Source organism: Triticum dicoccoides, chromosome 7B, assembly GCF_002162155.2.
Source record: "Triticum dicoccoides isolate Atlit2015 ecotype Zavitan chromosome 7B, WEW_v2.0, whole genome shotgun sequence".
Taxonomy (NCBI): domain Eukaryota; kingdom Viridiplantae; phylum Streptophyta; class Magnoliopsida; order Poales; family Poaceae; genus Triticum; species Triticum dicoccoides.
The window spans coordinates 717,774,234-717,800,842 of NC_041393.1; the positions used below are offsets into that span (position 1 = coordinate 717,774,234).

The 26,609-nt window shown below is 43.0% G+C and overlaps 2 protein-coding genes across 2 annotated transcripts; one reads left to right on the forward strand and one right to left on the reverse strand.

The window, feature by feature from the left end:
* Nucleotides 1–4,608: 4,608 nt before the first annotated feature.
* Nucleotides 4,609–6,801, forward strand: LOC119337649 (amino acid transporter AVT6E-like). The gene has a single exon (XM_037609812.1). It carries the CDS (start codon nucleotides 5,074–5,076, stop codon nucleotides 6,547–6,549), a length of 1,476 nt encoding a protein of 491 aa, XP_037465709.1. The 5' UTR covers nucleotides 4,609–5,073; the 3' UTR covers nucleotides 6,550–6,801.
* A 1,095-nt stretch (nucleotides 6,802–7,896) lies between these two features.
* Nucleotides 7,897–16,260, reverse strand: LOC119337070 (U3 small nucleolar RNA-associated protein 21 homolog). The gene is made up of 19 exons (XM_037609180.1): nucleotides 15,991–16,260; nucleotides 15,572–15,599; nucleotides 15,379–15,479; nucleotides 14,278–14,481; nucleotides 13,945–14,188; nucleotides 13,240–13,415; nucleotides 12,582–12,664; nucleotides 12,428–12,500; nucleotides 12,118–12,183; nucleotides 11,991–12,033; nucleotides 11,580–11,719; nucleotides 11,209–11,421; nucleotides 11,043–11,127; nucleotides 10,668–10,962; nucleotides 9,702–9,960; nucleotides 9,075–9,288; nucleotides 8,714–8,931; nucleotides 8,481–8,636; nucleotides 7,897–8,262 (listed from the first exon to the last, which is right to left on the reverse strand). Exons 1-18 carry the CDS (start codon nucleotides 16,117–16,119, stop codon nucleotides 8,487–8,489), a joined length of 2,721 nt encoding a protein of 906 aa, XP_037465077.1. The 5' UTR covers nucleotides 16,120–16,260; the 3' UTR covers nucleotides 7,897–8,262; nucleotides 8,481–8,486.
* Between the last annotated feature and the right edge of the window lie 10,349 nt (nucleotides 16,261–26,609).

Below are 26,609 nucleotides of genomic sequence, written 5' to 3' on the forward strand. Positions count from 1 at the left end.
CGCGAACCAACCTATGGTTGGGATGGTTAGGTGCACATCCCACCAGGGTTCAAGCCTGGTGCTTGCATTTATCCAGAATTTATTTCAGTATTTCCGACGATACACTTTTAATGGGAGGAGACGTTCCCGTTGACTACGAGGCGCTTGTGATGACTTCGTAAAATCTCAAAATAATATGCTGGCTCAGACTTTCAGAGGTACTTATAGGGATAGGATGTACGTGTGTGCATTCATAGAGGTGAGTGTATGTGCGTTTGTATGAGTGCTTGTGTTTGACTGTGTTAAGAAAAAAAGGCAAATGGGCCTCGAACAGTGGAGGAGGTAGGAGAGAGTTGTCTACGCGTTTACACATCATATTATCATGCATGGTTGACCAAGAAATAGATTAGATCCAGATCCAACCATCCACGGCCTATTTGACTTGCAAGATTAGGAAAACACGGAAATAAGATAAAAACGCAGGTGATTCTCAAAAAATAAAAAACCGCTGGGGTTTGCATAACTGCATTGCATGTCCACTCGAATCTGAAACATTTTGTTTGCACTGAATATAATTTTTTTTGAATTCACCAAGATCACGGGCGCCATTCCAACTTCAATCAGCTCGTCGCAGTTTCTCATCGAAATTGATTTTGGGAATAATTCGCTCGGTGGAGCAATCACCATATTGCCGGCCAGCTTGAGGGCGGTACCCAGAGCATGTTCGGTTTCTCTCCGCTCCCGTGACTCAGCTCCCGGAGCGGAGCAGGCTACTGCAGTTTTTTATGAAGCTGCTCAAACCAAGCTCTGCAGCTCCGCGGAGTGGAGCGAAGCAGAGAGATTCCAAACAGGGCCTCAATCTAAGCCACAACCATCTCAGTGGCTCCATCCCTTCGAACATCGGCTCTCTACTTTACTCAAGATGTCCTTGATCTTTCCCACAATGACTTGTTCGACCGCGCCCTCGCTCGAAGGTCTGCATAGCTTGACAAAGTTGGTGCTTCCTACAATCATCTTTGGGTACACCTCGAAGTTTCCATGGTTCATGGTGGTCCATTCGACGGGAAAATCCTGATCTTACTACGTGAGATCTTGATCTTAAAATATTGACGAGGGTTCAGAGATGATGACAGTCATTCAAGATAACGAGTCGGCTATATAGGGGTCGCAATAACTTCATTTGTAGTCCGCTTCGCCGTCGCTTTCAACTGGGATGGGATCAGAAAATGGGTGTTTTGCAAGTCCAGGGAGCATAGACCTGACTATACTTGGGTAATACCCAATGCCAATCCCTGTAATACATGGCATAATATGTCTTTTGTTAGGATATAGCAATGTTAATGCTTACATGGCATAATATATCTTTTGTTAATATATAGCAATGTTGGTGCAAAATAAAGGTTATTTTGTTCATGACGAAATACCAACCATTTATTTTACTGGAGCTTAACAATGTTCTTCTACTACTCCAGGCAAATGTTTATAGAAGATTATGCAGCGATCTTGTGAGGCTGTGCTTGTAAACAACTTTTATTCACATGGTAGAGAGATTCCTCTCAAGTGAAGAATCATCTTGTGAGCGCCGATGGTACTACTTGCTTCTGACCATTCTCTTTAGCAGCTTCACCTTTGGATGCAAAGTCCAAGAACATAGCATGTGGTTCAGGGCTTAGATAATAACTAGCAAAAGACCCGTGCGTTGCTACGGCTCTAGAATAAACCTATACATGGTCAAAATACAGGACAACAACATGTCTTCTTTTAATTTTGTTTCAAACCATTAGAACTATGTTAAATTTTACTTAAATTTAGTTCCCTTATTCCACCATAAAGAATTCCGGTTGAAAAGGAGATGACGTCTGTCATTTACTTTCCCAAAAAAAAATAGAGTCGATAAACCCGTGCGTTGCAACGGGAGAGAGATTTTGTGTGTTTATATAAACATTCATCAATGTAACACGCCAGAATCCATCAGGTGCCACCCAAAGACGACATAGAGATGAATGCCAAGGTCAAAATGTATATCAACAAAAACTTCACAATTAATGAGTTTGCCTTTCTTTTAATTTTTTGGATTATCATGTAACTGACAACCTTAGGAGGGTCTTCCTTTTTTGATTGTTTGTGTTTTGGCATCGATGTTTTTTATTATGCACTTGTATGAACCAGGATCAATAACACTTAGAGAGAATTTATTTTGACGTGCAAGTATATATGTTTTCACCGTGCGTGTTCTAATCCGTGTATATATGCTAGTATAACATTGTCTAATCCTTATTCATCTACGTGTGATGTGTGTTATTTTTTTTAGTTTTGTCATTATGAGTTTGTGAGGGAGATAAATAAAGTAAAATCAAACCCCGGCCATGGCACAACCTCCCACTCCCTCCCGCTCCACCGGCCATGGCGGGCTCATCCCCCAAGTTTGGCCTGCTCGAGAGGCCGCCATCGCCTAGCACCGATGGTCACTTCTCGTTCCTTTTTTCCTCTCAAGCTAGGCTCTGTTTCTCCTCCCGCTCGAAGCCGCCGTCGCTCCAGCTCCATATGCTGCAGGTGTCTTTTTTCTGCTTTGGCTTGTTTGATTGCAATTCGAGAACGTATTTAAGTTGCTAGGATATGATCTAGAAGAGCAGGGTGGGACTATTAATCACAAAAGTAGTATCTAAGTTTAGCACATGGAGCAACTTTTTTAGTAGCGTCCCGTAACAGAAATATAGATTCTGGCCCACCTAAGCTCCAGACCGCACGTGTTCGAATCCACGCATCAGTAGCAAAGGCCCATCTGGCTGTCAATCGAGGCGAGGCTTGCTAGCGATCGGCCCATCTGGTTGTCAATCGTGCGTGGCGAGACTTGCTAGCGATCGATCGTTGCCTCCCGAAAGCCTGCAGGGACATAGACATCAATTAGTACCACCTCGGGTAGAGAAAATATAAATCGTAAAAGCGTATTACGAACAGGCGGAAGCGTATTGTGATGGTGAATCCGGAGACCCAATCCATGCTTTATTATTAAGGAGAGATAGTAGTGGAGTAAACCTGGAAAAGCTGCACCCATGTTACATAGCAGTGATGAAGAAAGGCCAGGGTGGGTTGCAACCTTCACTCAACCTAGCCAAACAAGGCGAAATACTTAATACTCTCTGTGTAAAAAAAATATAAGTAATGTTCTAAACACTCCTATGTTTCTTTACGGAGGAAGTACTTCGTAATATATAGTACCCCTCTATACCATAATATAGGACTTTTTTTTTACAAGCTAACAGAACTTGGAGTGGTACATTGAGTTGTAGTGTTCTAAACACTCTTATATTATCACACGGTTGGGAGTAGTTCATTGAATTGTAAGAAAAGAACTGCAAGCACATCATCGTTAGACTATTTATTACTCCCTCCATCCGGAAATACTTGTCATTAATATGTTTTGATGACAAGTATTTCCGGACGGAGGAAGTAGTATTTTCAATTGTTTCGAAAGAGAAGTTGGAAGCTTCGAGCTGCGCTTGGTCAACCAGAAATCGTTCAGTGAATCTAATTGTTTTTTCTACAGCCCATAAACAACTGAAGTGCTGTCTGCGACAGTATACTACCGTACGTGAAGAACAACATCTGGAAAAAAAATCCCTTGCCGTATCGTCCAGTGTACGGCACATTTATAGATAACATGCATAAGGAAAAAAAGAACTTTTATTATTAAAACCTTGTCATTTCTACATAGTCAAAACGATCAAATAACAGCAAGTTCTCTCATGCTGAGAAGGATTCTAAATATGTGACCAATTCATGATATCAAATGCCAAATATATTAGCAACACTACGTGAAGGATACAAGAAGCTACTTGGACGATTGACCATATCAAAGGAGCCAATTTGCATTGGAAGAGCACGTTCTTATGGTCTCATCATGGTGACAAAAAATACATTGGACACTTTCATTGCGTGTCTTTGGTAAGAACGACTCCTCGACGAAGATACCACGCAAAGATTTCATTCTTGAGTGAGTAGTATCTTCACTTGGATGGCTGATCATGTAGAACAAACGTTTTCCAACCATTTCTCTCCTTTTTCCAATTTTGTCTTCCAAGGCAGCGGTTACACTCAAGGTTCAACCAAAGTAACCCCTCCATCCGGTGAAAAGTGTACGTTTGGCTTTAAAATTTGTCCACAAAAGAGTGTACTTCCATCTTCTCAATGCACTTTAAAGTAGGAAAAAAATGCTTGTCTCTCATCACACGGTAATCAAGGCTAACAGCAGTCTACGCATGGTCTCCTTAGTTTCTGCATGCACTTAGCTCATTGGGGGTTGGGTACTTAAAGAGGAGAGAGATGGTGACTTGCACCTTTTCAATGCATTTTTTATTTCACTTCATAATTTGTCTTAAAATTTCTGTGCGTACACTTTTGACCGGACGGAGGGGGCATGGACGTATGGTCTTCGCAGAAGAAAAAGCATAAAAAAAAAATCTGCTATGATACCCGCAAAAAAAAATGCCTCCACGGTCTACCCGCGTGCTACAGTGGCGGACCCCGCCTGCCAGTGAGGCCGGAGGAGCACGGGCCCCACGTGGTTGGTGCACCCTGCTTTACGAGTAGGAATTAACGTAAAATTGACCCGCAGCGCTGCCTGGCATCGCGTCCTCTTCCTCCCCCGAAGAAAGGGAAGCAACCAGGCAAGAACAGGGGAGGGAGGCTCAGATCTCTTCCCTCCAATCCATCCATCAATCCATCCACCCCCAGCGATCCATCTGCCTCGCCGGGATCCTCGTCGACCCCTGCTCCGGCGGAGCATACGGGCCTTCTCGGCCCCGCCCGACCAAATCGCGCCAAGAACCGAGATTTCCGTGAGATTTCCGCGGCGGCGGCGGGCGTCATTCGCCAATGCCGGCCGGGTTCCCGTGAGGTCTCTCCGGCTCGGACGGCGGGGGTCGGGATCTTCGCCCCCTTGTGCGGAATCCCGCCTTCTTGGAGGAGGGGATTGGGCGGAAATCTCCATTTTTTCCCCCGTTTCCCCCCTAATCTCGGCGTCGGCGGAGGAAGGATTTCTTTGCCGCCGCCTTCCAGTCCGTCGATCCGCCTCGGGCGGTCGCGCTGGGGACCATGGTGAACTCCAACTACTCGGCGCTCCCGCTCACCTCCACCGCCATCGAGCTGCAGTCAAGCCAGCCGCCGCCGCATCCCAAATCTGGCGCCTCCACCAACGGCCACGCCAAGCTCACCAAGCAGGACTCGTTCCTCGGCGAGGTCGATGACGACGACGCCGCCACCAACGCCGGCGAGCACGACTCACTGCCGCTCATCGGCGACGACGTCCCCTCCGGCCCGCCGGAGGGCTCGGGGGTCTACGGCGCGGTGTTCAACCTGGCGACCTCCATCATCGGGGCGGGCATCATGGCGCTACCGGCGACCATGAAGGTGCTCGGCGTGGCCGTGGGGCTCGTCTCCATCCTCGTCATGGGGCTCCTCTCCGAGGTCACCATCGAGCTGCTCGTCCGGTTCGCGGTGCGCTGCCGCGCGCTCTCCTACGGCGAGCTCGTGCACCGCGCGCTCGGCCGCCCCGCCAGCGTCGTCGCGCAGCTCTGCATCGTCGTCAACAACGCCGGCATCCTCGTGGTGTACCTCATCATCATCGGGGACGTCATGTCCGGGTCGCTCAAGCACATGGGCGTCATGGACCAGCTCGTCGGCCACGGCGAGTGGGACAACCGCAGGCTGCTCATCCTGTTCGTCCTCGTGGTGTTCCTCGCGCCGCTGTGCGCGCTGGAGAAGATCGACTCGCTGAGCCTGTCGTCTGCCGCGTCCGTCGGGCTCGCCGTTGTTTTTGTGGCCGTCTCGTGCATGATCGCCGCGGTGAAGCTCGTCGAGGGCAAGCTCGCCGCGCCGAGGATGGGGCCGGATTTCAGCTCGAAGGCGGCGATCCTCGACCTTCTCGTGGTGATACCCATCATGACCAACGCCTACATCTGCCATTTCAACGTGCAGCCCATCTACAACGAGCTCAAGGAGAAGACGCCTCAGAACATGTACAACGTCGGCCGGATCTCCACCGTGCTCTGCGTCGTCGTGTACGCGCTGACCGCCATCTCGGGGTACCTCCTGTTCGGCGACGACACCGAGTCCGACGTGCTCACCAACTTCGACAAGGACCTCGGGATCAAGTTCAGCACGGCGCTCAACTACATTGTGAGGATCGGGTACATCGTCCACCTGGTCCTCGTCTTCCCGGTGGTCCACTTCTCGCTGAGGCAGACGGTGGACTCGCTGGTGTTCGGGGAGCTTGCGCCCCACAGCAGGAAGAGGATGCTCTCCCTGACGGTGGTGCTGCTGGCCCTCATCTACCTCGGCTCCACCATGATACCCAACATCTGGATGGCCTTCAAGTTCACCGGCGCGACCACGGGGCTGGCATTAGGTTTCATGTTCCCCGCCCTTGTCGCATTGAGGCTGGACAAGGAGGGGGAGTGCCTGGGCCGCGGAGAGAGGCTCCTGTCGGTCGGAATGCTGGGGCTGGCCATCGTCGTCAGCGTCGTCGGGGTCGTCGGAAACGTGTACAGCCTGAGGAGCAAGTCTGAGTGAGTGATGGATGGATCATCAAGGTGAGCTATATTTGTAGGGCTTGTTATACAGAGACTGTATTACCACTGCCAGAATACACTAGTTAGCAGGTACACCAGTTCCAGCTGAGCTGCTGAGCAAAGCTCATCATACTACTATACATTTTCTTCATCTACAGGGTTGTTTCATGGGTGATGGGCTGACATGTTGTTGGTGGGCATTCTTGTACTTTTTTTTGGACCAGATTCTTTGATATATACATATACATTTGTATCCTGGGTCTACTTTCTGATCGAGGCGGCAAATCAACCCTGGTTTTTTCTACTGAGGTTGTTGTGTGCCTATGGTATGATGAAAGCTGCATTCAGAAAATCTACCTTAGTAATGAATTTTGCATTCAGAAAACCTATCTCTGTGCATTATATGATGAATGTTGTTCAGAGAATGTATCTTTGTCATTCTGATCTGCTGGAGCTTGTCATTCCAACTCTGGATATTCTTGCAGTATATTTTTATGGCTATCTATATTCTCACTGAAACAATTATACAGACAGATTTGAGAAAGAGTTTTCTCTGATACAGATGTTTATGTGCTTCGTATATTCAAACATTGTTTTTCCAAGTGGGGACTAGAATTAAAAGTTTCCTAATTTGAGAACCTTTGGACCAGATTCCTTTGATATACATACATAAATGTGTATCCTGTGTCTACTTTCTGATCGAGGCAGCTAATCAACCCGGCTCTTGTACTGATGTTAGTTTTCTGCCTATGATATGATAAGAGCTGCATTCATAAATTCTACTACTCCTTACATTGTTAATTTTGTGGTTCTGAAAATCCATCTATGCACATGATATGATGAATATTGAGCTCAGAGAATGCAATCTTTCTCATTCTCATCTGCTGGAGCTTGTCATTTCAACTCTGGATATTCTTTTTTTTTTTTTAGAATAACAGGGATGGCTCCCCGGCTCCATTGCTAGAAAGATGCCTGAATGGTGAGGTACAGTACACAAGCAGTTCCTCCAGCTCACAACCAAGGTTCAAAAGTAAAAGCAGAAAAAAGAACTAGAAGATGAAGATGATCCTGGAACACCCTCCAGCCAGATAACAAAAAACATAACTCATCAAACTACCAGATAACACAGCTTCAAGTGTGGACACTGGGCTATTCTTGCAGCATTTTTTATGACTATCCATATTCTCATCGAAAGAATTGTAAAAAGATAACTCAGACAATTGACTCTGATTTACGTGTGTGATTCATCGCTTTAAATATCATTTTGCTTGAAATTTGTTTGTTTTTCAGGACTTCTCAATCTCGAAATAAATTTTATTATAAACAAAAGGGTGATAAGTTTTTCCGATAGCGCATGCAAAAGTGGACTGAAGGGATTTTAGGAGTCAAAACACCGAAGATGAACACGGAGGACTATCACTAAAGTAAAATGCTGAATAAACTTTTAGGGGATGTTTCGCCTAACTGGCAATTGCGACATTCCCGGATATTTCTCGCCTAACAGTGCTCATACAACTGTATGTTACAAAAGAATACAGGAACAAAACTGTTACATCATCACCAGGAGCACAACATGTGGTCATTGCTGTTAACAACACCGTATATATATGCCTTGCAGCTTTTACCACGACGACGAAACAAACGGTGAGGTGCAGCAGAATGGTACAACAGCCACATGGACTCGCAAGTATGCATCGATTTCAGAAATTGGGACCTGTGGACCACAAGGAAATAGGATATTTAGTCATTCAAGAGTTCAGAAGAAGCTGCAGGGAAAAAATCATTCTCTACAGCAATATAGTGTAGTGTATCGGAAAAGCTCAACTAGGTGACGACAATGTTAGCGAATTGAGGTACAAAAGTATTTTCTGGCTCCAAAATAAGCCTCGTATAGCACTAGTTCATTTGGCAAATCGGATGAAAAGATATTACCTGCAACTAAAACTGCGAGTTGCTGAGGAATGTGACCATGCATCGCGAGCTCTGAAACATTTTGTCGATCTTCTGCCAGACCTTGCTCTGGACGTCCAGGAGTTTCCTCGCTTTCTCCTGTAGCGTCGAGTGGCGCCGTATTGTTTCACCATGTATCTGCTTCCAAGGAAGATGAAATACGCTTTAAGCACCGACTCGATGGTTTTTAACATGGCATACACGTTGTCACATACCTTCAGAAACAATTTCAGAACAGCTTGAACAAACTCGAAGTTGTTCCTGCAGGAAAGCTCGTGAATGAAGTAGTCCAGCAGCAACGAGATGGACTGGAGCTCGGGTCTTGGTTCCTCCGACTCTTCCACCTCGTCATCATCTATTAACTGTAGCATCCGTAGTTCCATGTCTAGAGATGACGGAGATAGGCCTTTTAGGTAGTCAGTGAACGCTGAATCTGCAAAACAGATTCCAGACCAGTGCTTACTATGACGAAGGTTGCAGCTTCTTCATATAGTCTCATCAATAGACAGTGAGAACCAAAAAATCTGACGTTTATTTACGCGTTTTGCTTGACTGAAGATACTAATAAATACTTACAGCTCTCAAGTTCTCCACAGGATTGTAACAGCCGACTGAAGTAGGAGGAGAGATCAGCCATCTTTTTATGACCTATGTCCTCAGTAGTGCTGCCGTCTGTTTCTTTACTGGAAGGAGGCTCAAACAATATCTCCCCAGAAAGGGATGGAACTGTGGGCAAGAAAAATGGAGCCTGCTCAGGTTTCTTAGGTGGCTCGATCGGTTTGTTTCGAACCTAAAGACACAGAAATGTGACAATGAGCACTTCAAGTCCAATCGGGCTTATGCACAAAACAAAAATATTACTTAAGTAAGTTCTTCCTTCAGTCACAAATAAGTGCCCATTAGGACATTTACAGTCATTAAGTGATAGCATTGATCCAGCACTTCCTACTGTAGTATTATATTTGTCAAACTTCATAAATTTACAATATTACCAAGCATTTTTTTTAATAGAAACTTACTACCATGCCCAAAATGTTCATCAAAATATTGTCACCCACAGTTAAAGTAGTTCATCTACACATTCTACTATATACACCCCACCTAATTCTAACTCAAGGAGCTCGCATAGTTAATGCAAGGTCAGAGGATTCGTTACTTTGCAGCGAAAATTTTCAGTATCAAAACGGAGACAAAATGCATTACCTTTATAATGTCAAGATTTGTCAAGCTTTGCCATTGACTCCTTGGGAGTAATGAGAGTGTGATCATATTTGGTATTTGATGATCCATTATGACAAAAGGTTTAATATTAGATTGATTTGAATCTTGTGATTTTTTAATGGGTTCTTCCTCCTCAGATCTTTCGGCTGATGAAACAGTTGGCAAAAGCACGTTCCGGACATGTTTACCACTTGCATAGCTATCAACATTTGTCGAAGGTGAGAACAAAGCTTGATTAACCCTGTCAAAATTATTAAGAGAAGTATGAGCTTTATATAATATTTTGCAGAACAACAATAAACTACATATGTTTGTTATCCATAATGGCAGAAGATTATGAAGTAGAAACATAACAGGAGGTAAAAACACTATCAGTCTTGAGTTGCCTCTGCTTGCATTCAACTCTTTGCTTTTAGGGACATTTAACTTCATGGAAAGCAAAACTGTAAATGTGTATCCTTAAGTTGACCTTATGAGGTGTTCTGGGAAAACTATCCTCCGTGCATGTGACCGACACAAGGGTCACAATGAACATGTCAGAAAAGTTTACATTTTTCAGAAGCTGTTCCATGTGGCAACCAGTCAGCAGCAACTTATAAATTAAACTATAAAACTACTTATATTGTCATACTCTTAAGCTCTAGCATAGTTTTATCAACGGAGTGGAAATGAACATTTCAAAAACAAAGAAAAGTGTTTGTACAGTGATGAACTCGACTTCTTTTAGACGGTGCGGGTGGTTGGTTAATTGCGTGCGATGGTATGGAATTTTAGTTAATTACGTTCATTGGTACAGTGGACTGAAACTAGTATTTATTTGCCTAAATGAGATGTGCCGTGATTAGCACAAACTGCACCAGCTTGGAAACTCGTCTTATGATATTTTCCTGAAACATGTAGAGCTGTCAAAGGTATGCAAATGCACAGGGTGAGGACAAGAAACATTACCAAAGATACACGCCATTTTGGTCAACATGGGTGGTTGCCAACACATCCATATTAGGAGACATGGAGACAGATGTTATAGATACATCAACACGCATCGCATCTATCTGTCTTGCTAAACTGATATCCCATATTCTGAGCGTCCCATCCATACTAGATGAGATGAGCCATTTCCCATCCTCACTGAAACACAGATCAGTGATGCGGTCTGTATGTCCTTCAAATCTACGAACCATTTTCATTGACACTGTATCAAACAATACAAGCACCATATCATCTGCTACCGTAGCAAGAAGACCTGCCATAAAACAGCAACAAAAAAACTGTTAAACATCCATGGCATCCTACAAGGGAACAACAGAACATGTTGAATATTACCATTTGCTCGGTGATATGCAATCTTAGTTACAGATTTACCAACATTGAATTTGGATTTTAGCTTGCAACTTTTAAAATCCCACACCTGCAGGAGACAAGTCAAGAGCTGAGTAATGGAATCGCGGTTTAAATAAATTGTAACTGAAGTGCAACAGCATCATCAAACCTTAATATCCCCACGGTATCCAGCACTAATCAGAGAACCATTTGTAGCATCACATGCTAATCCAACAACTTCCCCTTCATGTGCACATTGCAATGACAGCGAGCCATCAATGTAACTACCACGACTAATCCCAGATTGAAGGTTAAATTTTTCGATCCAACCACCTTCGGTGCCCAAGATAGTAAAATTACCACATGCACTTATAGTACAAGCCTGCCAGAAAAGAAAAGGAATTTCTTAAAGAAGTAGGGAAATACTTCTATCATTTATAGTACAAGCTTGTTCTGATCTAGCCCACGGTAAGAATTGAGAATTCAATACATTCTTATAGTATAAGGTCAATACATTCAGATTACAAAAACAAGCATTACCTTAATCGGTGACTCAGTCTCTGACGATGGTGTAAGAATATGTTCGCCTATAACAAAGTTCTGAAGACGCCATACATATGCCTTTGAAGTATCCATGTGGCATGTAACAACATTACACCAATCACGTGCACGTATCTCAGCTGAACAACAGTTGATTCCATTGGTAAATAAGCAGGTTTATCTAAAGAAGATAACAGTTTGTGGTTTCTTTTCAACACTAGTAAAGGTGCACAGAATACTGGTACAGTGGTTTATTATGTGTTAACATGGAAATAATTTTGCCCTTTGCACCAAGTATAAATAGTACAGATTGAAGATTATCATGGTTTACTACTTCCAGAAGAAATTACACAGATAGAAAAGCAGAAGAACATGATATGAACTTTAGTATTACAAGGACCTGAGAATTACCACAATCAAATGCAATAACTGGTTTTAGCTTTATCTCTTCCTCCTGCAGAGAAGAAGAAAATGTCAAAATCCTAATAAGGAAATGATGAAACAGAAGGCAATAAAGGAATAGTAATAAAAAAATTACCTTTACTCTAAGCTTTTTTGCTCTTTTTGCCACATGCCGCTGAGAAAGCTCTCTGCTTTGTTGATCCTGTCAAAAAAGTGTTACTTCAATAGGATTAAAAAAAACAGTAAACATAAACTCATTTTGCTCAAAAAGGAAAAAAAGCTGACAAGAAGACAGCATGCAGGAATTCAGGGTAAAGACTAGTGTGTGGTGTGAAATGAACACTATTACTTCAATAGCATTTTTGAGAGGACAAAAAAATGCAGGAAATGATAACAGGTGTGCCAGTGTGGCTGTAAAAATTAATGTTACAAAGGTTATGAATTACCTGAACAACTGAGAAAAGACGGAAGGCACGGTCTTGACCAGCGGATAAGATGAATTTTCCGTTGCCATAGAATCTAACAACAAAATAGGCTGACTCACTAAAACACAACCAATACAAAAGTACAGACACAACAAACTTGGAGGGCATTTGTTACCTTATGCACCGAGGTGGAGCGCTATGCCCACTTCGAAATCGTAACAGACGAGCATCTCCTTCATTATTATCAAATATCCACATCTGGAATAGAGTATATTAGATTACTAACTTTAAAATGTAAACTGAAATAAGGTGTTGCGGCTAACTTAATCTGATTGTCAAAGCAAATATCATCTCACACCAGTATTAACTTTGTTTTTCTTGGCTGATTTTGTTACTTATTAACTAGCTGCAAAGCTCTATTCAGTAGGATGATACTTATATGCTCCCCCAAAATAAGGCAATGTGGTATAACTAGAAAAAAGGGAGATGATGTTCTATGTAACAGGCTACATTGTTTTTAAGGCGGTAAGGCGTCCTAAGGCGAGCACCACCCGCCTTAGCGCCTAGGCGACGCCTAAGCGCCTAAGGCGGACGCCTAATCGCTTAAGGCGGGCATATTTGTAAGGCGCTGCCAGGGCGCCTTATCACCTAAGCGTCGCCTAAGCGTCTAAGGCAGGACGCCTTAAAAACAATGACAGGCTAAGCACTAGGTCACACAACATGCAGCAACTTTTGACCTTTCATATGTTACAGCTCAATAGCTAATCAAATACACAGTTCTTCTCCGTCAATATCAATGATGTGAAAATAGAAGACAAGAAAACAGCACTTACTTTAATTGAATTATCAGCTGCTGAGCTCATCAAAATAGGTTCATTGGCAAAAAAATGAAGTGATACAATAGAACCATCATGGGCCTCCCTAATCACAGAGTGCAGCCTTCTCTTCTCAAGATTCCAAATGCTAATAACACCCGAGGAACCTCCAGATGCTAGAAGGGGCTGCCCATCTGGCGGACAAAGCAAATTTGAGAAAATAACACTTAAGCTTGACATGTAGAAGCATGAAAATGTGTATTATTAAAATAAAACAATGCACCTCCTGTTTCAAACAGGGAGTCAAAGCTATCTATAACCATAAAAAACACCTTGATGGCAGTACTGGTCATAAAATTCAGCTCCATATCCTTAATTCCACAATAAACTACATAGGCTCTAGAATTTATTCAAGTACACCAAATATCATCGTTATTAAGTTTGAACTAGGACGGCAGTCAGTAAAGGTTTTATTGGCAAGTCAAATCTCCAAAAAATAATATTAAAAAAATACATAAAGCCAAAAAGAATGTGTGCGCTACATTCCTGAACTGGATCTCCGAATTAACGAATTTCCATCATAAATACGATATAATCATAATCACAAACCTAAGTTGAGGACTTGAATAAACCAGGATTTGTTTGGAAATTTCATCATTGTCACAGGATGAGCAAACATGAATTATAAAAGGTTATACTGTATGTCATGTCAGACAAAATCACCTGTTCGAAATGACAGGGCAGTTACGGCACCCCGAATTTCATGGTTGAAAGACATCAACTCTTCATCATATCGTATATTGTGAACATGAATTGATCCATCTGAGCAACCGACTGCAACCATATCCAGAGCAGGTGAAGAAACACAACAACGTACTGATGAATCCCAACCCTTAAAATCGTAAACTTTTTTCTTTGTGCTGATATTCCACAGCTGCAATGGTCCTTCTTCACTACCAATAATGACCTGATGAATCAATGATAATCAGACTTGTCAACACACACAAAATTCAGAAAGCAAACTATCTCCAAAAAGAAATCAATAATTTCAGGCACCTTATTTAGGTAAGTATCTGGATGCATAATGCAGGTTGGAGTAAACTTGTCTCCCAGTGATATGTTTCCAACAGGCTCACTGCTTGGTTTAGCTCCTCTGAAGGCCCAGATAAATATATCACCTTTAGTATCTGCACTGAGAATGTATTCTCCAAACAGGTACAACATGTTCACCTTTTCTTCATGTTTAGTAAAGGTAACCACCTGATTTTTGAAGAGAAAACATTAAAAAAAGCCTCGATATTCAATAATAGTTAACTCCGCCTATGTCTTCTAGGCATAGCCGGTCCCAAGCCCGGGTAAAGGAGGAGGGTTGTGATAGGCTTGGCGAGCCAACGTAAAAACTAGCCAGTCCCATAGGTATGAAACCCATTTGAGCGAGAATAGTACTAGGATGGGTGACCTCCTAGGAAGTCCTCGTGAAAGGGTTTCATATCTAAGGGTTGTGATAGGCTTGGCGAGCCAGCGTAAAAACTAGCCAGTCTTTTGGGTATGAAACCCATTTGGGCGAGAGTAGTACTAGGATGGGTGACCTCCTGGGAAGTCCTCGTGAAAGGGTTTCATATCTAGCCTACCCCAACTTGTTTGGGATAAAAGGCTTCGTAAGGTAAGGAAGGATTCAATAATAGTTGATGGACATGATATAGTGGGGTCTGGGTCAAGAGCAGATACTTTGCTCCTGGGTGCATTTGGTCCCAGGGTTTCTTTTTCAAACAAGAATTTGCAAATTTGCAGAAGCACAAAATAGTTATATATGTAGATCTTGAAATGATGAGTCCACTTGCAAAAACATGCCTATTTGTGTGCTGTAAAAACAAGGAAGAGGAGCTAATATAGAAACTGAAAGTGCCCACAATTCATCTTTTTTTGTATAACCACACGGTCAAATATGTTGTTTCGCAGAACATTACGAGTGCACCTATAATTCCACAATCAACATCTGATTTCACAAAAGATGTACAAGCACATCTGAGACAAAGGCATTTTCTGGTCAGGAACTCATTTTTGGAAGTTTGGAATAAGTAGCCAATAATCATTTCATTCACCGGGCACCACACACTTAGGGTTGAAACCCTAATTCAGCTACAGCAATTCCCTTACCAGATCGGTCCGTTTGAAAACCGCGATATCACTTCCATATGCAGCAAAGGTGTATTCCTTGAAGGATGCGAGGGCGCGGATCTTCTTGGGCAGTTGAGGTCCTGAATTCGCAAAGAAAGTTCACGCACCATGAGCGGAAGAAAAACAACAACCCTGAACATAAGAAACCAAGCATACTAAATAGCAGGCTCACCGGCAAGGACCAAAGTGAGCTTGGCACACTGCACAACAAGAAGAGAAAACAGCGTGATTAGTTATATCACAAAATGGGAGTCGGCTGCATCAGAGTTATATGTAAAGCCGTTGAAAAACAAGAGAAGACAGACAAGTACAGTAAGGCAGGGTTAATAATATGAACACAAGCTCGACTGTAGGCGTGGCGAGCAACCAGCAGGAAATCAGCACTGAACTGCGCATGAGGTCCAAACGGAAGCTAACACATCGCTGCCTCTGGTAGTATTATCAACCCTAAATACGGACGGAGAAACGAGCAGCGGGCTCCTGCGAGCTCCCAGGCTATGACACTAATCCACTGCGGGTTTGCGGCAGGGACGGGCCCTGGGGAGGGGGAGATGAGAGGGTGGGTTGGTGGTGGCGGAGGGGCTTGCTTACGTTGTAGACGTGGAAGGCCTTGCCGACGCTGACGGTGACGAAGGTCTCGGTGCCGAGGCGCTGCAGGGAGAAGGGCACGCCGCCCGTGGTGATGTACCCGATCGCGCGGAACGGCTCGAAGATCCCCATCCCTTCCCCGGCCGCGGCGGACGTCTGGGGCTTCTCCGGTCTGGTCTGGAGGGGAGAGACGGGTGGGTGCGCCGGCGGCGAGGGTTTTAGAGAGGGTTTGGGGCGGCGGCGCGAGGAGGAAGGGGGGGCGAAGGGTGAGGGAGGCCGCGGTAGGTCAGTCAGTTTCGGTGGTTTTGTTTGGGCCATCTGGGTGGGTGGGTTGGGTCCAGCTTCCCTTCCCCGGTCCGGTCCGGTCCATCAGGGTGTTTTGGGCCAGACCCGCCTGTATACAAGCATTGCAACAAGTTCTTCTGCTTATTCCTCAAAAAAAAAGAAGCTTATTCCTCAAAAAAAAAAGTCCTTCTGCTTCCCTAAAAAAATGTTCTTCTGCTCTCTTTTTTTAATTTTCCTTTTTCCGCTCTAACACACACACCCTCTGTCTCGCACATGATGAGTTTATTTTCGGCCAAGATGTATATCGTTCATGGAAAGCAATACCCATCACCTAACACTATCGTCTTTCTCTCCGGCTGCACAGATACTACTCGGGCAGACCCTGTACCTGGTCTCGGTCACTTGTCTACGCCCTGGCACGTGCCCGATGCAAGGGTTTGATATCGTCGGAAAGTCGCATGGCGGAACAAGGAGAACCAAGTAACCCTCGATTAACACGGGAATGGAGAAAATGGCTTTCTATGGAAAGAGGTTGTAGATCAAGAGGCGAAGGCAAAGTGGCTTGCTATTGCGTGGTGCACACTGCCAAAGGGATTTAGCCCGGCTATAGTCCAGCATGAGATCATCTTGGAGTTTGCAACAAAGGTGCAGTGGCGAAAAATCGGTGATGATCTCTTCATAGTGCAGTTTGGGTGTCTAGGTGATTGGAACACGCCAGTGAATGAGTATGATGGATTTACTAATATGAGGTTAGTGGTGCTTGATAAGAGTGTCGTTTGGGCTAGGGTCTTAAAGGTACCAGACAACTTCTTGAGGCTGGCATAGTTAATGGTGTCTACCGAATCATTGGCAAGTTCTGGAGGCTCGGGTTCAACTCTCAACATATTTGGTTCATGAATTTGTCTACTTAAGGATGATTCTTTATGTCAACTAGATGACCAGTTGCGCCAAATGGCGCAAAGACCCGTTTAAAACCATATTCGTGTTGAAAATATTTGCATTTTTCAGTAACCGTATATTTGAGTACATTTGGTAAGAACTTATACCCCTATATAAAAAGAAAATTAAATGCAAATATTTTATTAAGGTAATAATGTCACAAATTAGATCATCGGTAGGTCAAGATAGTTGAGTCTACAATTAGGAATTCCGAGTAGCTGTAAACTTGCATTAAAAAAAGAGTAAACACAAGTGACACAATAAAATGTACTTAATACATGAACTCGTGAACATTGTGTACAGGAGAAGTTAATAGAAATAGTAGTCAATTACATCATATAATTTGGTTCTATACTCTTTTGTGTATATATCCTGAATGCTACCCATTTATGATCAACTTTTTGTCCTTCGAATCAAATGGCACAACTACTGCCCCTTGTGGAAAAAGAAAGGACTCTATAATACTCATAAATGTAAAAGGAAAACATCATGTAATGCATCTTAACCTGCGCAAAGCAATGTAAAAACCATACATGCTATCTACATACTTTCATTGTCTGGCAAAACATAAGTAGCCGAGGGACCCTGTACAAAAGAATTGACAATTCACAAAAAGAAGCATGCCATCAGCTGTCTAGACAACCATAAAACAATAAGTGGCAAAAGCTCCATCAGAATTAGCATTTGCCATCCAGTTTATGAGCTAAAGTTAGAGCATACCAGTCGATGAAACATATTAAGCATCAGCTATAAAAAAACCTCTATTTTCCTAATAAGACAACATAGATATGAAATGGGCAAACTCTATTTTGCCATCCAATTTATGAGCTAAAGTGGAAAGCTATGGTCACTGAATTTTAGGCACTTTTTTTAGCAAACACAGTAGGGTAAAAACCCTACTGTAACTCTATTGTTTAGGCACTTCACCGTATAAACAATGGCCATAATACATGTTTATGGCTGACACCTCACGAGCAGCAAGCTTCAGTTTTACACTATTTAGGAATGCATACAAGCAAGTCCTGACAATTGAGATTTTCAATCTGGGACCAATCAGATATATGCCGACGGCTAGAATTCTAATTGGAGTCATTCCCACCAGAACGCGCTTTGTATACTAAATAATAAGATGGGTTGTTTTGGGTTTATAGCCGCCATAATCAAGGCTCTAAACCTGGTACTATTTGCATGATAATGGGGTGCTTTCACACATCAGCATAAAACCAAAGAGTCATTCTTATCCTGTAATAGAGATACTATTCTTTTCACAAGCTCTTATTTTTCTACTCATACTAAGTTGTGCCCCTGTTTACTGCTGACACTACAAACTTTAGTTTATGTGGGTGTATGGACAATATATAAAACATGAACCTGGTGAAAAAATACAAGGGATTACCTGAATACATGATGCTACAGTACATATATTTTTCTAACTGGAAAATAAGCCTATTACTTCCTGCTCACAGATTTTAGTTCATTTCTAAACTCTGCATTATATTCAGACAAGCACACTACATCTATATTCTGCTATAACACAGATTATTTGTTACCTTACTATGGAAGCAGCTAGAATTATTTTGTGGTGATAAAACTATGGAAGCACGTTGGCAATACAATTATAAAATATACTATCTTCAAGGAAATCTGCACTTGTAGCCCTGTTTGATAGCAAAGTACTTTCTATGTATTTTGAGAATAACACAGTTTTTGAGATTAACACAATTTTAATTACAGTGAGCTGTTTGGCTACCACTAAAAACTGTGGTTTAAATTACAGTATTAAAAACAGTGATCTTAATACTGTAGTACTTGCAAAATTATCATTTTTTTTCTCTGTATTAAAAAAGAACCGCATAACTCGTTTTTTAAAACTGAGCACACTGAAAAACAATCCACGGGCGTATTCATGTGCCTCTCGACACACATTTCCTGCTAGCTCTCGATGGTGACACGGAAGAAGGCCAAGACAGTCCCGTGGTGCCCGCGACGACAACACAGAAGACGGCCCGGCGTTCCAGGCCATATGAAGCAGCAGCTCAACCTAGTTCAACTCCTCCGCTTACTGTGTAAGCTAGCTTTGTGTATGGCCATTTAATGCATATAGCCGTTCAGTTTGCAACGGCCAGCGAGCAGGGTACACGCGTGTCTGCGACTGTTAACAAATGACCAGCTCTCATCGCCGCTCCACCTTCGGCTCTCTGGGAATAAAAAAATAAAGTGGATATTCATTTTTGTGGATATTAGCAAATAAAAAATGAAACCAACTGGGAATAGAAAACTTAAAAGGGCAGTAAGTAACAACAGAAACGGAGATAGAGAGAGATAAATGCATTAATCCAGCTATAAGTAGTAGGATAGAAATGAAAAACCCATTGTTGGAAAACAGAAATTCGACCTCAGAGATTGTCTAAGTTGTGACATCGTTTGTTAGCGGCAGATCAGTATTATGTTTTTCTTTTTTGCATAATGGTAGGATACTATCTTGTCCCGATATTATATAATAACATCTAGTTTGTATCAGTCATAATTTTCACATGAACAAACTGCTATAAAGATTAGTCAAGCCTAAACTCTAGATCCCCGCAAAAAATGGAAGTCTAAACTCTAGATTAGACCTAAACTGATATAGTAGTAGTAATCCTTCACCATTTAATGTATGGATCACACTAATACAAATCATAGAAAAACTTAGTCTTGTATCATAGATCTGACGATAGAAGATAGCCATTTCACTAATGAAGCGAATAACTACATTTAGTAGTAAGATTGAGCTTCTGGACATTTAGACAATCCTAACCTGGGTTTCTTAGTAAAGAAATGGCTGAAGACCAAACACGTCATCGTGTTACCCTTCCTCCATTCATCACTTCCTACTTCAGAAAAGAAACAGAGTAACATAGTTCAATAATAGCACACTGTTTCAGAACATATTATACCACAGAAATGTAGAAAAAGTTGTGCATGCATGGAAGAAGAAATCGAGTGAAGGAGGAGGAGCTCACAATGAGCTTTGGCCCATCGATCTGGACATGCCAACGCCAAATATAAATAGGGGCATTGCCTGCTCTGCTTCCTTCCCCCACCCACTTATTTGCGCGACACTCTTCCGCGACACCCTCTAATCACACCACTCTTCCGCGACACTCCGGAGGTTGCCCTTCGCTTTGCCTCACTGACCACAACCTGAAGAGAGGAGATGCAGATTTGAGAATACTTCAAGAAACAAACCCGAGTCACAAATGAGTTGGGAGATACAGTACCAATAGGTTTAGTACGTCCAAAGGAGAAAAAGGGGGGTTGCATACTTTAGAATCACATTGCAGTTCTCCACTAATGCCACTGCCTCTGGATGATTTTCACCAAATGCTTGCCTGGCAGGTTCTTCATATCCAATTGCCCAATTTGTACATGGTGCGCCAGTACTGTCAAATGATCAGAAAGTATGTGGAGGTCAAGTTTGTTCTATCTACCAGCAAGCATCTAATAATAAACATGCAGATGGAAATATAATTACCAGATAGCTACTACCCTTCAGACAAACCTCCACAGCCAGCAAAAATATCAAGGGTTGCAAGACAGTTCTCTGGTGTTGCGTTATGTTTGTCTGAACCAGCTTGCTCATCGTCAGAAATCTACTTGCCTTCATTCTTTTTTGCAGCATGCGCCTTCCTTGTCAAGTTCATGAGCTTAACATTTGTCGATAGCTGGTTAAAAGAAAAGACATGCTCAGTCAACTACCTGAAGCAGTTTCTCAACAAAATAAATGCAAAACTGGAGAAATCAAAAGATGAATGTTGGCAATAACTAACCTGCTTAAGAGCTCCAGCATCAGGATCATATAAATGTTCACAGTAAAAGGCATGCTCAACCACTACCGGAAGATTTGAATTTGGAAGGTCATTCTTTGCTATAACCTCACATTTCCCCTCAACCATCACAAACTGGCACACTTATTATATCTTCACTGTAGTATACCTGGATCAAACAACAAAGAAATATTAAATACCAAATGCACAAACCAAAAGGTTATTGGGAATCATAGTAGTATGACAGTACTGATGCGGATCAACAATAATGAAGTGAATAGTAGGCCTTGGACAAATAAGGCAAAGTGACAAACCTCTCTGATGAAATATCATCTGCCTTGTATAACCTTCTTGCACTGACTATGGTTGATTCTGGATTAGCTTTCTTTGATCTAGAAGAAGTTTTGATACTCTGCAGATGGCAGATGGCACCCAACTTTATGGTGACAGAATTGACAGTGTGCATCAATTCAACTGATTTAGTTACCTTGTCCATATTGGGCACGAGGTCTTGCAGCCTCCTTAGCCTCTTGCTATTCCTTGCTCTTCTTTCCTAAACAACATAAGAAAGAAAAATATTCAGTACAAACATGTCGCACCAAGACAAACACCAAAAATGTTGTAGGAAATTAACTAATCCTCTCAGCGATGCTTCGCGGGTGAGTGGCGCAGCCACGCTTGGTGCGGACTGTGCAGGCGATGAAGTATTGCTGCAGCTGCAGATAGTCGTCCATGCCGGACATGTCTAAAGACGTGGTTGACATGCCAAACTGAATTTGGTCCAAGGTTAGAACTGTAGCATTAAACAATTGACGGGCAGCAGAGTGCGGATGGATGTGAAGTGTATACATGTGAAGCTTGTCCTACTTGGGATTCGATTTTGCTGAGGCTGGTGACCATGCTGTCGTCGCTGTCGATGAGCACCTTCGCTTTTTTGCTTCTGGGCGTGAAGAACATGATGTTGGAGTTGGTGTCGCCCGAGGAGCTCCTGGAAAGGTTGCTGGAGCCATTGTTGACGGTGATGCTCTCACCGACGACCGACGGCATCAGCGCGGGCATGGCCATCCCCATCTTCGTGTGGCATAATGTTCTGCTGCCTCGAGTAGCTCCATAGCTGCAAATTAAGTGAGAGATCTCCAGGTCAGTGAATTTTGAATTTATCTAGAAAGCTAACAGTATTGGGGGATAAAAGAAATAACAGAAAGTATTATACTTCATAGTCACATAAGCCATACCATGAAAGAACATGAGTAGTACCTGTATTGGGGGATCAAAGAAATAACAGAAAGTATTATACTTCGTAGTCACATAAGCCATACCATGAAAGAACATGAGTAGTACCTGGCTTTGTTGAATTGGGAGAAATCATGTTAAAGTATGGATTCCGTTTAAACCAGCAGTATCTCTTCACCTGATTAGAAGAGACTAAATAGTAAATCCCCTTGACATGTGACGTCTCACGCTTGACCTCCATACTGCCATAACCTTTATCCTCGGAATCCCCATCCCACCATAGACAAGCTGCACACACCCACAAAAAATATTAAAATCTCTTTATCCTCATTGGGGTTGTAATCAAACATTGTAAATACATATAGACAATAAATAAGAACCCTATTGGGGTTACAAAGAGGATTAATCATAGGAGGGGAAAGGAAGTGAAATTAGTACTCACCTCATACATGAGGAAGGGAAGCTGGAAAAATACACAATTTGACATAACAAAATAGCACCAGCTGCAATATAGGAGCTCTAGGAAAATAAACCTTGCTTCTCTGCATTTTGGATCTAGCTAAAAATGGCAAATTTTAGAAATGCTAAATGTTAGGAACCACTATGTGATTCAGAAGAAATTATTTTATGTACCAGTTCTCACACTGCCTATCAATCTCCTGATATGCTCAATGAATAGCAGAGAAAAATAACTGCACAACCCTGCTTGTCAACTTAGGTCTCTTTACCTCGGCCGGCTCCTGACATTGTTGTATTTCCCAGCTTTAGCCTTCTTTTGCCATAACAGTAGTAAAATCCTATATGGCCAACGAAATCAAAAGACCCTTTACTAATATACTAAACTCAACAAAATCAAAAGACCCTTTGCTAATCTATTGAACTCAATTAAATCAAAAGAACAAAATAACTGTGGGGGTTCCCTATGGAGGTTCATAAAGGACATGGCCCAGTCAAGGCTTGTGCAGTGAGGCAAAACTAAAAAAATGCACATATGCAAGAATATATGCAAACCTAAAAAAATGTGTGCAAGAAAATTAAGAGAACTATAGGGAGAAACACGAACCTGGGAGGGTGCTCGACCAAGATGGGCTCCTGTGCCGTCACTTGCAGCCATTGTCGTCCCCTTGCTGCGGACGCGGGGACGGTGCCGATGTGCATGCTAAAGAAGGTCACGACCCTATGGCAGCCATCTCGTCAGGGTCATTCTCCTTCTCCCGTATTTGCCTACTTGCTCCCTGCCTGCTCCACCAAGCGGACAAACCCAATCCTATGGGGAACAAGAAAACATGAATGATCAAACTAACTGGCAGCAAACAAACTGATTTCCTTTTGAATCAATTTCAATACAATCAGAAAATGGCAATGATAAGAGGAGACAGAGACACTCATTGGAGAGCAGCGAGGAAGTAGCAGCGGTGGAGGAGAGAAAAACAAGCCGAGGCGGGAGGAGGTAGCCAAAACTGCCCTTGACGAGGACGCTCAGGCCATCTTCTCACACGCCTTCATCGCCGCCCCGCATCTCCACCTGCTCCACGGTGGCTCCCAGGCCGTTGCCGCCGCTGGTCCTCGCGCCACCTCCTCTTCTTTTTTTCTTCCAGCGGCGGCGCACCCGTGGCTTCTTGGTGGTGAGGGCTCACGGATTGCGGAGGAAAAGAGGAGGCGGCGGATTGGGGAGGAGAGGAGGAGGCGGCGGATTTGGGAGAAGGAGAGGATAGGGATTGAGGGAGAAGAGGAGGCAAGGGATTGGGGATGAGAGGAGGCCCTCGGTAGGCTAGGATTTTCACCGTGTTCGTTTTCTGGAGCGACGGGACCTCAGATACCCACCATCTCAAACAAGCAACCCCACATACACCCGGGCCCAATGGTCATCGGGGTGGACTGCTAGCCGGAAGTGAAAAAAAACTAACGGCGGTGCTGCTGCCAGCAGCCAAAACACTGCTACAGTAAAAAGATCGCACGGCCAACGAGCTTCGCGCGCGCGGAGGCCTCAGGTTGGCGGGTTGGCTAGGAGCATTTATATGTTCAATAAGAAGTTGAATAGATTTGTGTTGATCATCAAGAGTCAGAAGAAGAAATACTATCAGGTGCAAGTGAGAAGCTCCCGGATTTTTTGGCTTTTTTTGGTTGTGGGGCACTGGTACTGGGAGTCCATCGCCGAAGAACATGGTATTGATGATGGTATTTAACACCCAGATTTTCCTTGACTTTAACCTTGATATTCTTTGGATTATACCACCAAGTGTTACCATTTTAGTTTGTTTTCCATTGTTTCACTTTTTGTAGGATTTTTAGGTGGATGATGTCTCCCTGGACTCTTCTTGATTAGTTGAGCCATTTTGGGGTGAAACAAAGAAGAACTAGGAGCTAATTTCACTTGGAGGAGGGGAGAAATCTGAGAGAGATTAGATCGAGCCGTTGACAATGCAACTTGGATAACTAAGTCTCCTTTAATGACAATAACAAATGAGCATCATATACACTCTGGTCGCCACCCACTTATGTTGGACAAAAAAATACAATGACGAGATTTAGTTCTCGAGATCCACCGGTGGGCTCCAATTCGAGGCATGTTGGTTGCAGAAGGAAACAGTCTCTGAGATCCTCATTGCGACATGGAATTGGGTGAAGTTGGTTTGGGCTAAACCCTTGGTTGATCGCACTCGTGATGTTCATGCCGAACTTCATACATGTGACCATAAGATTCTCATAAGTACAAACTGACATATTGGAAAAACTAAAAAGGCGCTTCAGAAGGTGATCCCGAGGCCAAATACGATTGAGCGAGATCACAACTGAGATATAACTCCATATTCGCATTGAAATCTTGATGGGTTGAGAAGGATATATTGGTTACAACATTTGGTTGGCGCATGGTGATCAGAATAGCTCTTTTTCCCCAAAAGGCAACAACTCCAAGACGAAAAGAAACCAAATTAAGCACCTTCTTGATGATTTCAATGTTTGGTGTGAAGGTATGGAACAACTAGAAACTCCACTCGTAAACTGTTCTCTTTTGAACAAATTGTTTCATCCCAAGTTGAATGGCGTGGGATCGCAACATGTATGACACCTTATTATCACCATACTTGGTCGAGGAGGTTCATAGATCTCTATTTGATACTGGTGATCTGAAGGTGCCATAATCATATGGTTTGCACATGTTGTTTTTCATAAACCAATTTGTCCTATGTTGGGAAGATCTATCTGAAGAAGTATTTGATAAGAACACTCGTCCAATTTCCAAGGGATGGACGACATGTAGGATCAAAGTATATCGACTAAAGGGGGTGAATGGGAGATTTAAGTTTTCTTCGGAACACTTAAGTCTCTCAACACAACACAGAGGAAACAACTCAAACAGAAGCAGTTATGCTTGAAGATAAACTAGAAGGGAAATAAATTAGATGAAAAGCTAAGTACCACCATGCAAGATAGTCATGAAAACCGATGCTAGAAGAATAACCAAATGAGGGTAGATGAAAAACATGCGAACAAAAAACAAACATATTGTCTTAAGCATTACGGGGGGAAATATGAAGGATAACATGTTCGTCACACTGATGGAAATGCTCAACAAACTTATCAGATAGAACTCTGAAAAATCACACTGGAGAATAACATGACAAAATATAAATACCGAAGGAAATGTGGTAAATAGAAAGAACCAATGTTGCTCGATGGTGACAAGTTATTTGATCATCCAGATCACTCTTCTGCAAAAAGAGCTACATCTGGTTGAAGGAATCTCCGTCTTATTCTCCTTGACTGCAACTTCATCAACTTGAGTCAATTCACTCGTGGTAGGTACTTCAAGGAAATATCCTAACCTTCATGGACTTTGTCTTTGGCAAACCACAATGGCATTGGTTGCTCCAGACTGACGCCTAACCGTCTAAGAGTTTGTAGTTTTCAAGAGTAATAGGCACAAACAATCTCAACTTAGGTCTACTTGATGCTCAACCACAATCTAAGATTTGCCTCTGGGTTTTTCTCTCGGTGAAATCTCTCAGAGGAGAAGGATTTCTTAACAATCTCACTCAAACTAGACAGAGCAGCCAACCAACAATTTTTGGGAGGCGGCGACTATTTACAGCGGGATATATCTCAAGGGTGAAATGCCCAATAGGGGCCTACCACCATCCAACGGCCAACCAACATGTGTCCAATAGCCGGATTTCAAACTCACGCGTCAACTTTACTTGAGGAAAAAAATATAAAGTTGACTCACTGCTATGAATTTCTCACGAAGCACAAAAGAACACTGTCACTATCTTACGAGTAAAAACACATCGCAATATGAGATTTCTCTCGCTCATAGGATTTCAATTAAGCATCAGCCCAGACAAAAGTCTCGACACA

Coding starts and splice junctions, on each gene's coding strand:
- LOC119337649 (XM_037609812.1), top strand. CDS start 5,074: ATGGTGAACTCCAACTACTCGGCGCTCCCGCTCACCTCCACCGCCATC.
- LOC119337070 (XM_037609180.1), bottom strand. CDS start 16,119: ATGGGGATCTTCGAGCCGTTCCGCGCGATCGGGTACATCACCACGGGC. Junction 12,184..12,427: donor GTCTTTTCTCAGTTGTTCAG/GTAATTCATAAC, acceptor CTTTTTTGACAG/GATCAACAAAGCAGAGAGCT. Junction 12,034..12,117: donor CAAAAAAGCTTAGAGTAAAG/GTAATTTTTTTA, acceptor TCTTCTCTGCAG/GAGGAAGAGATAAAGCTAAA.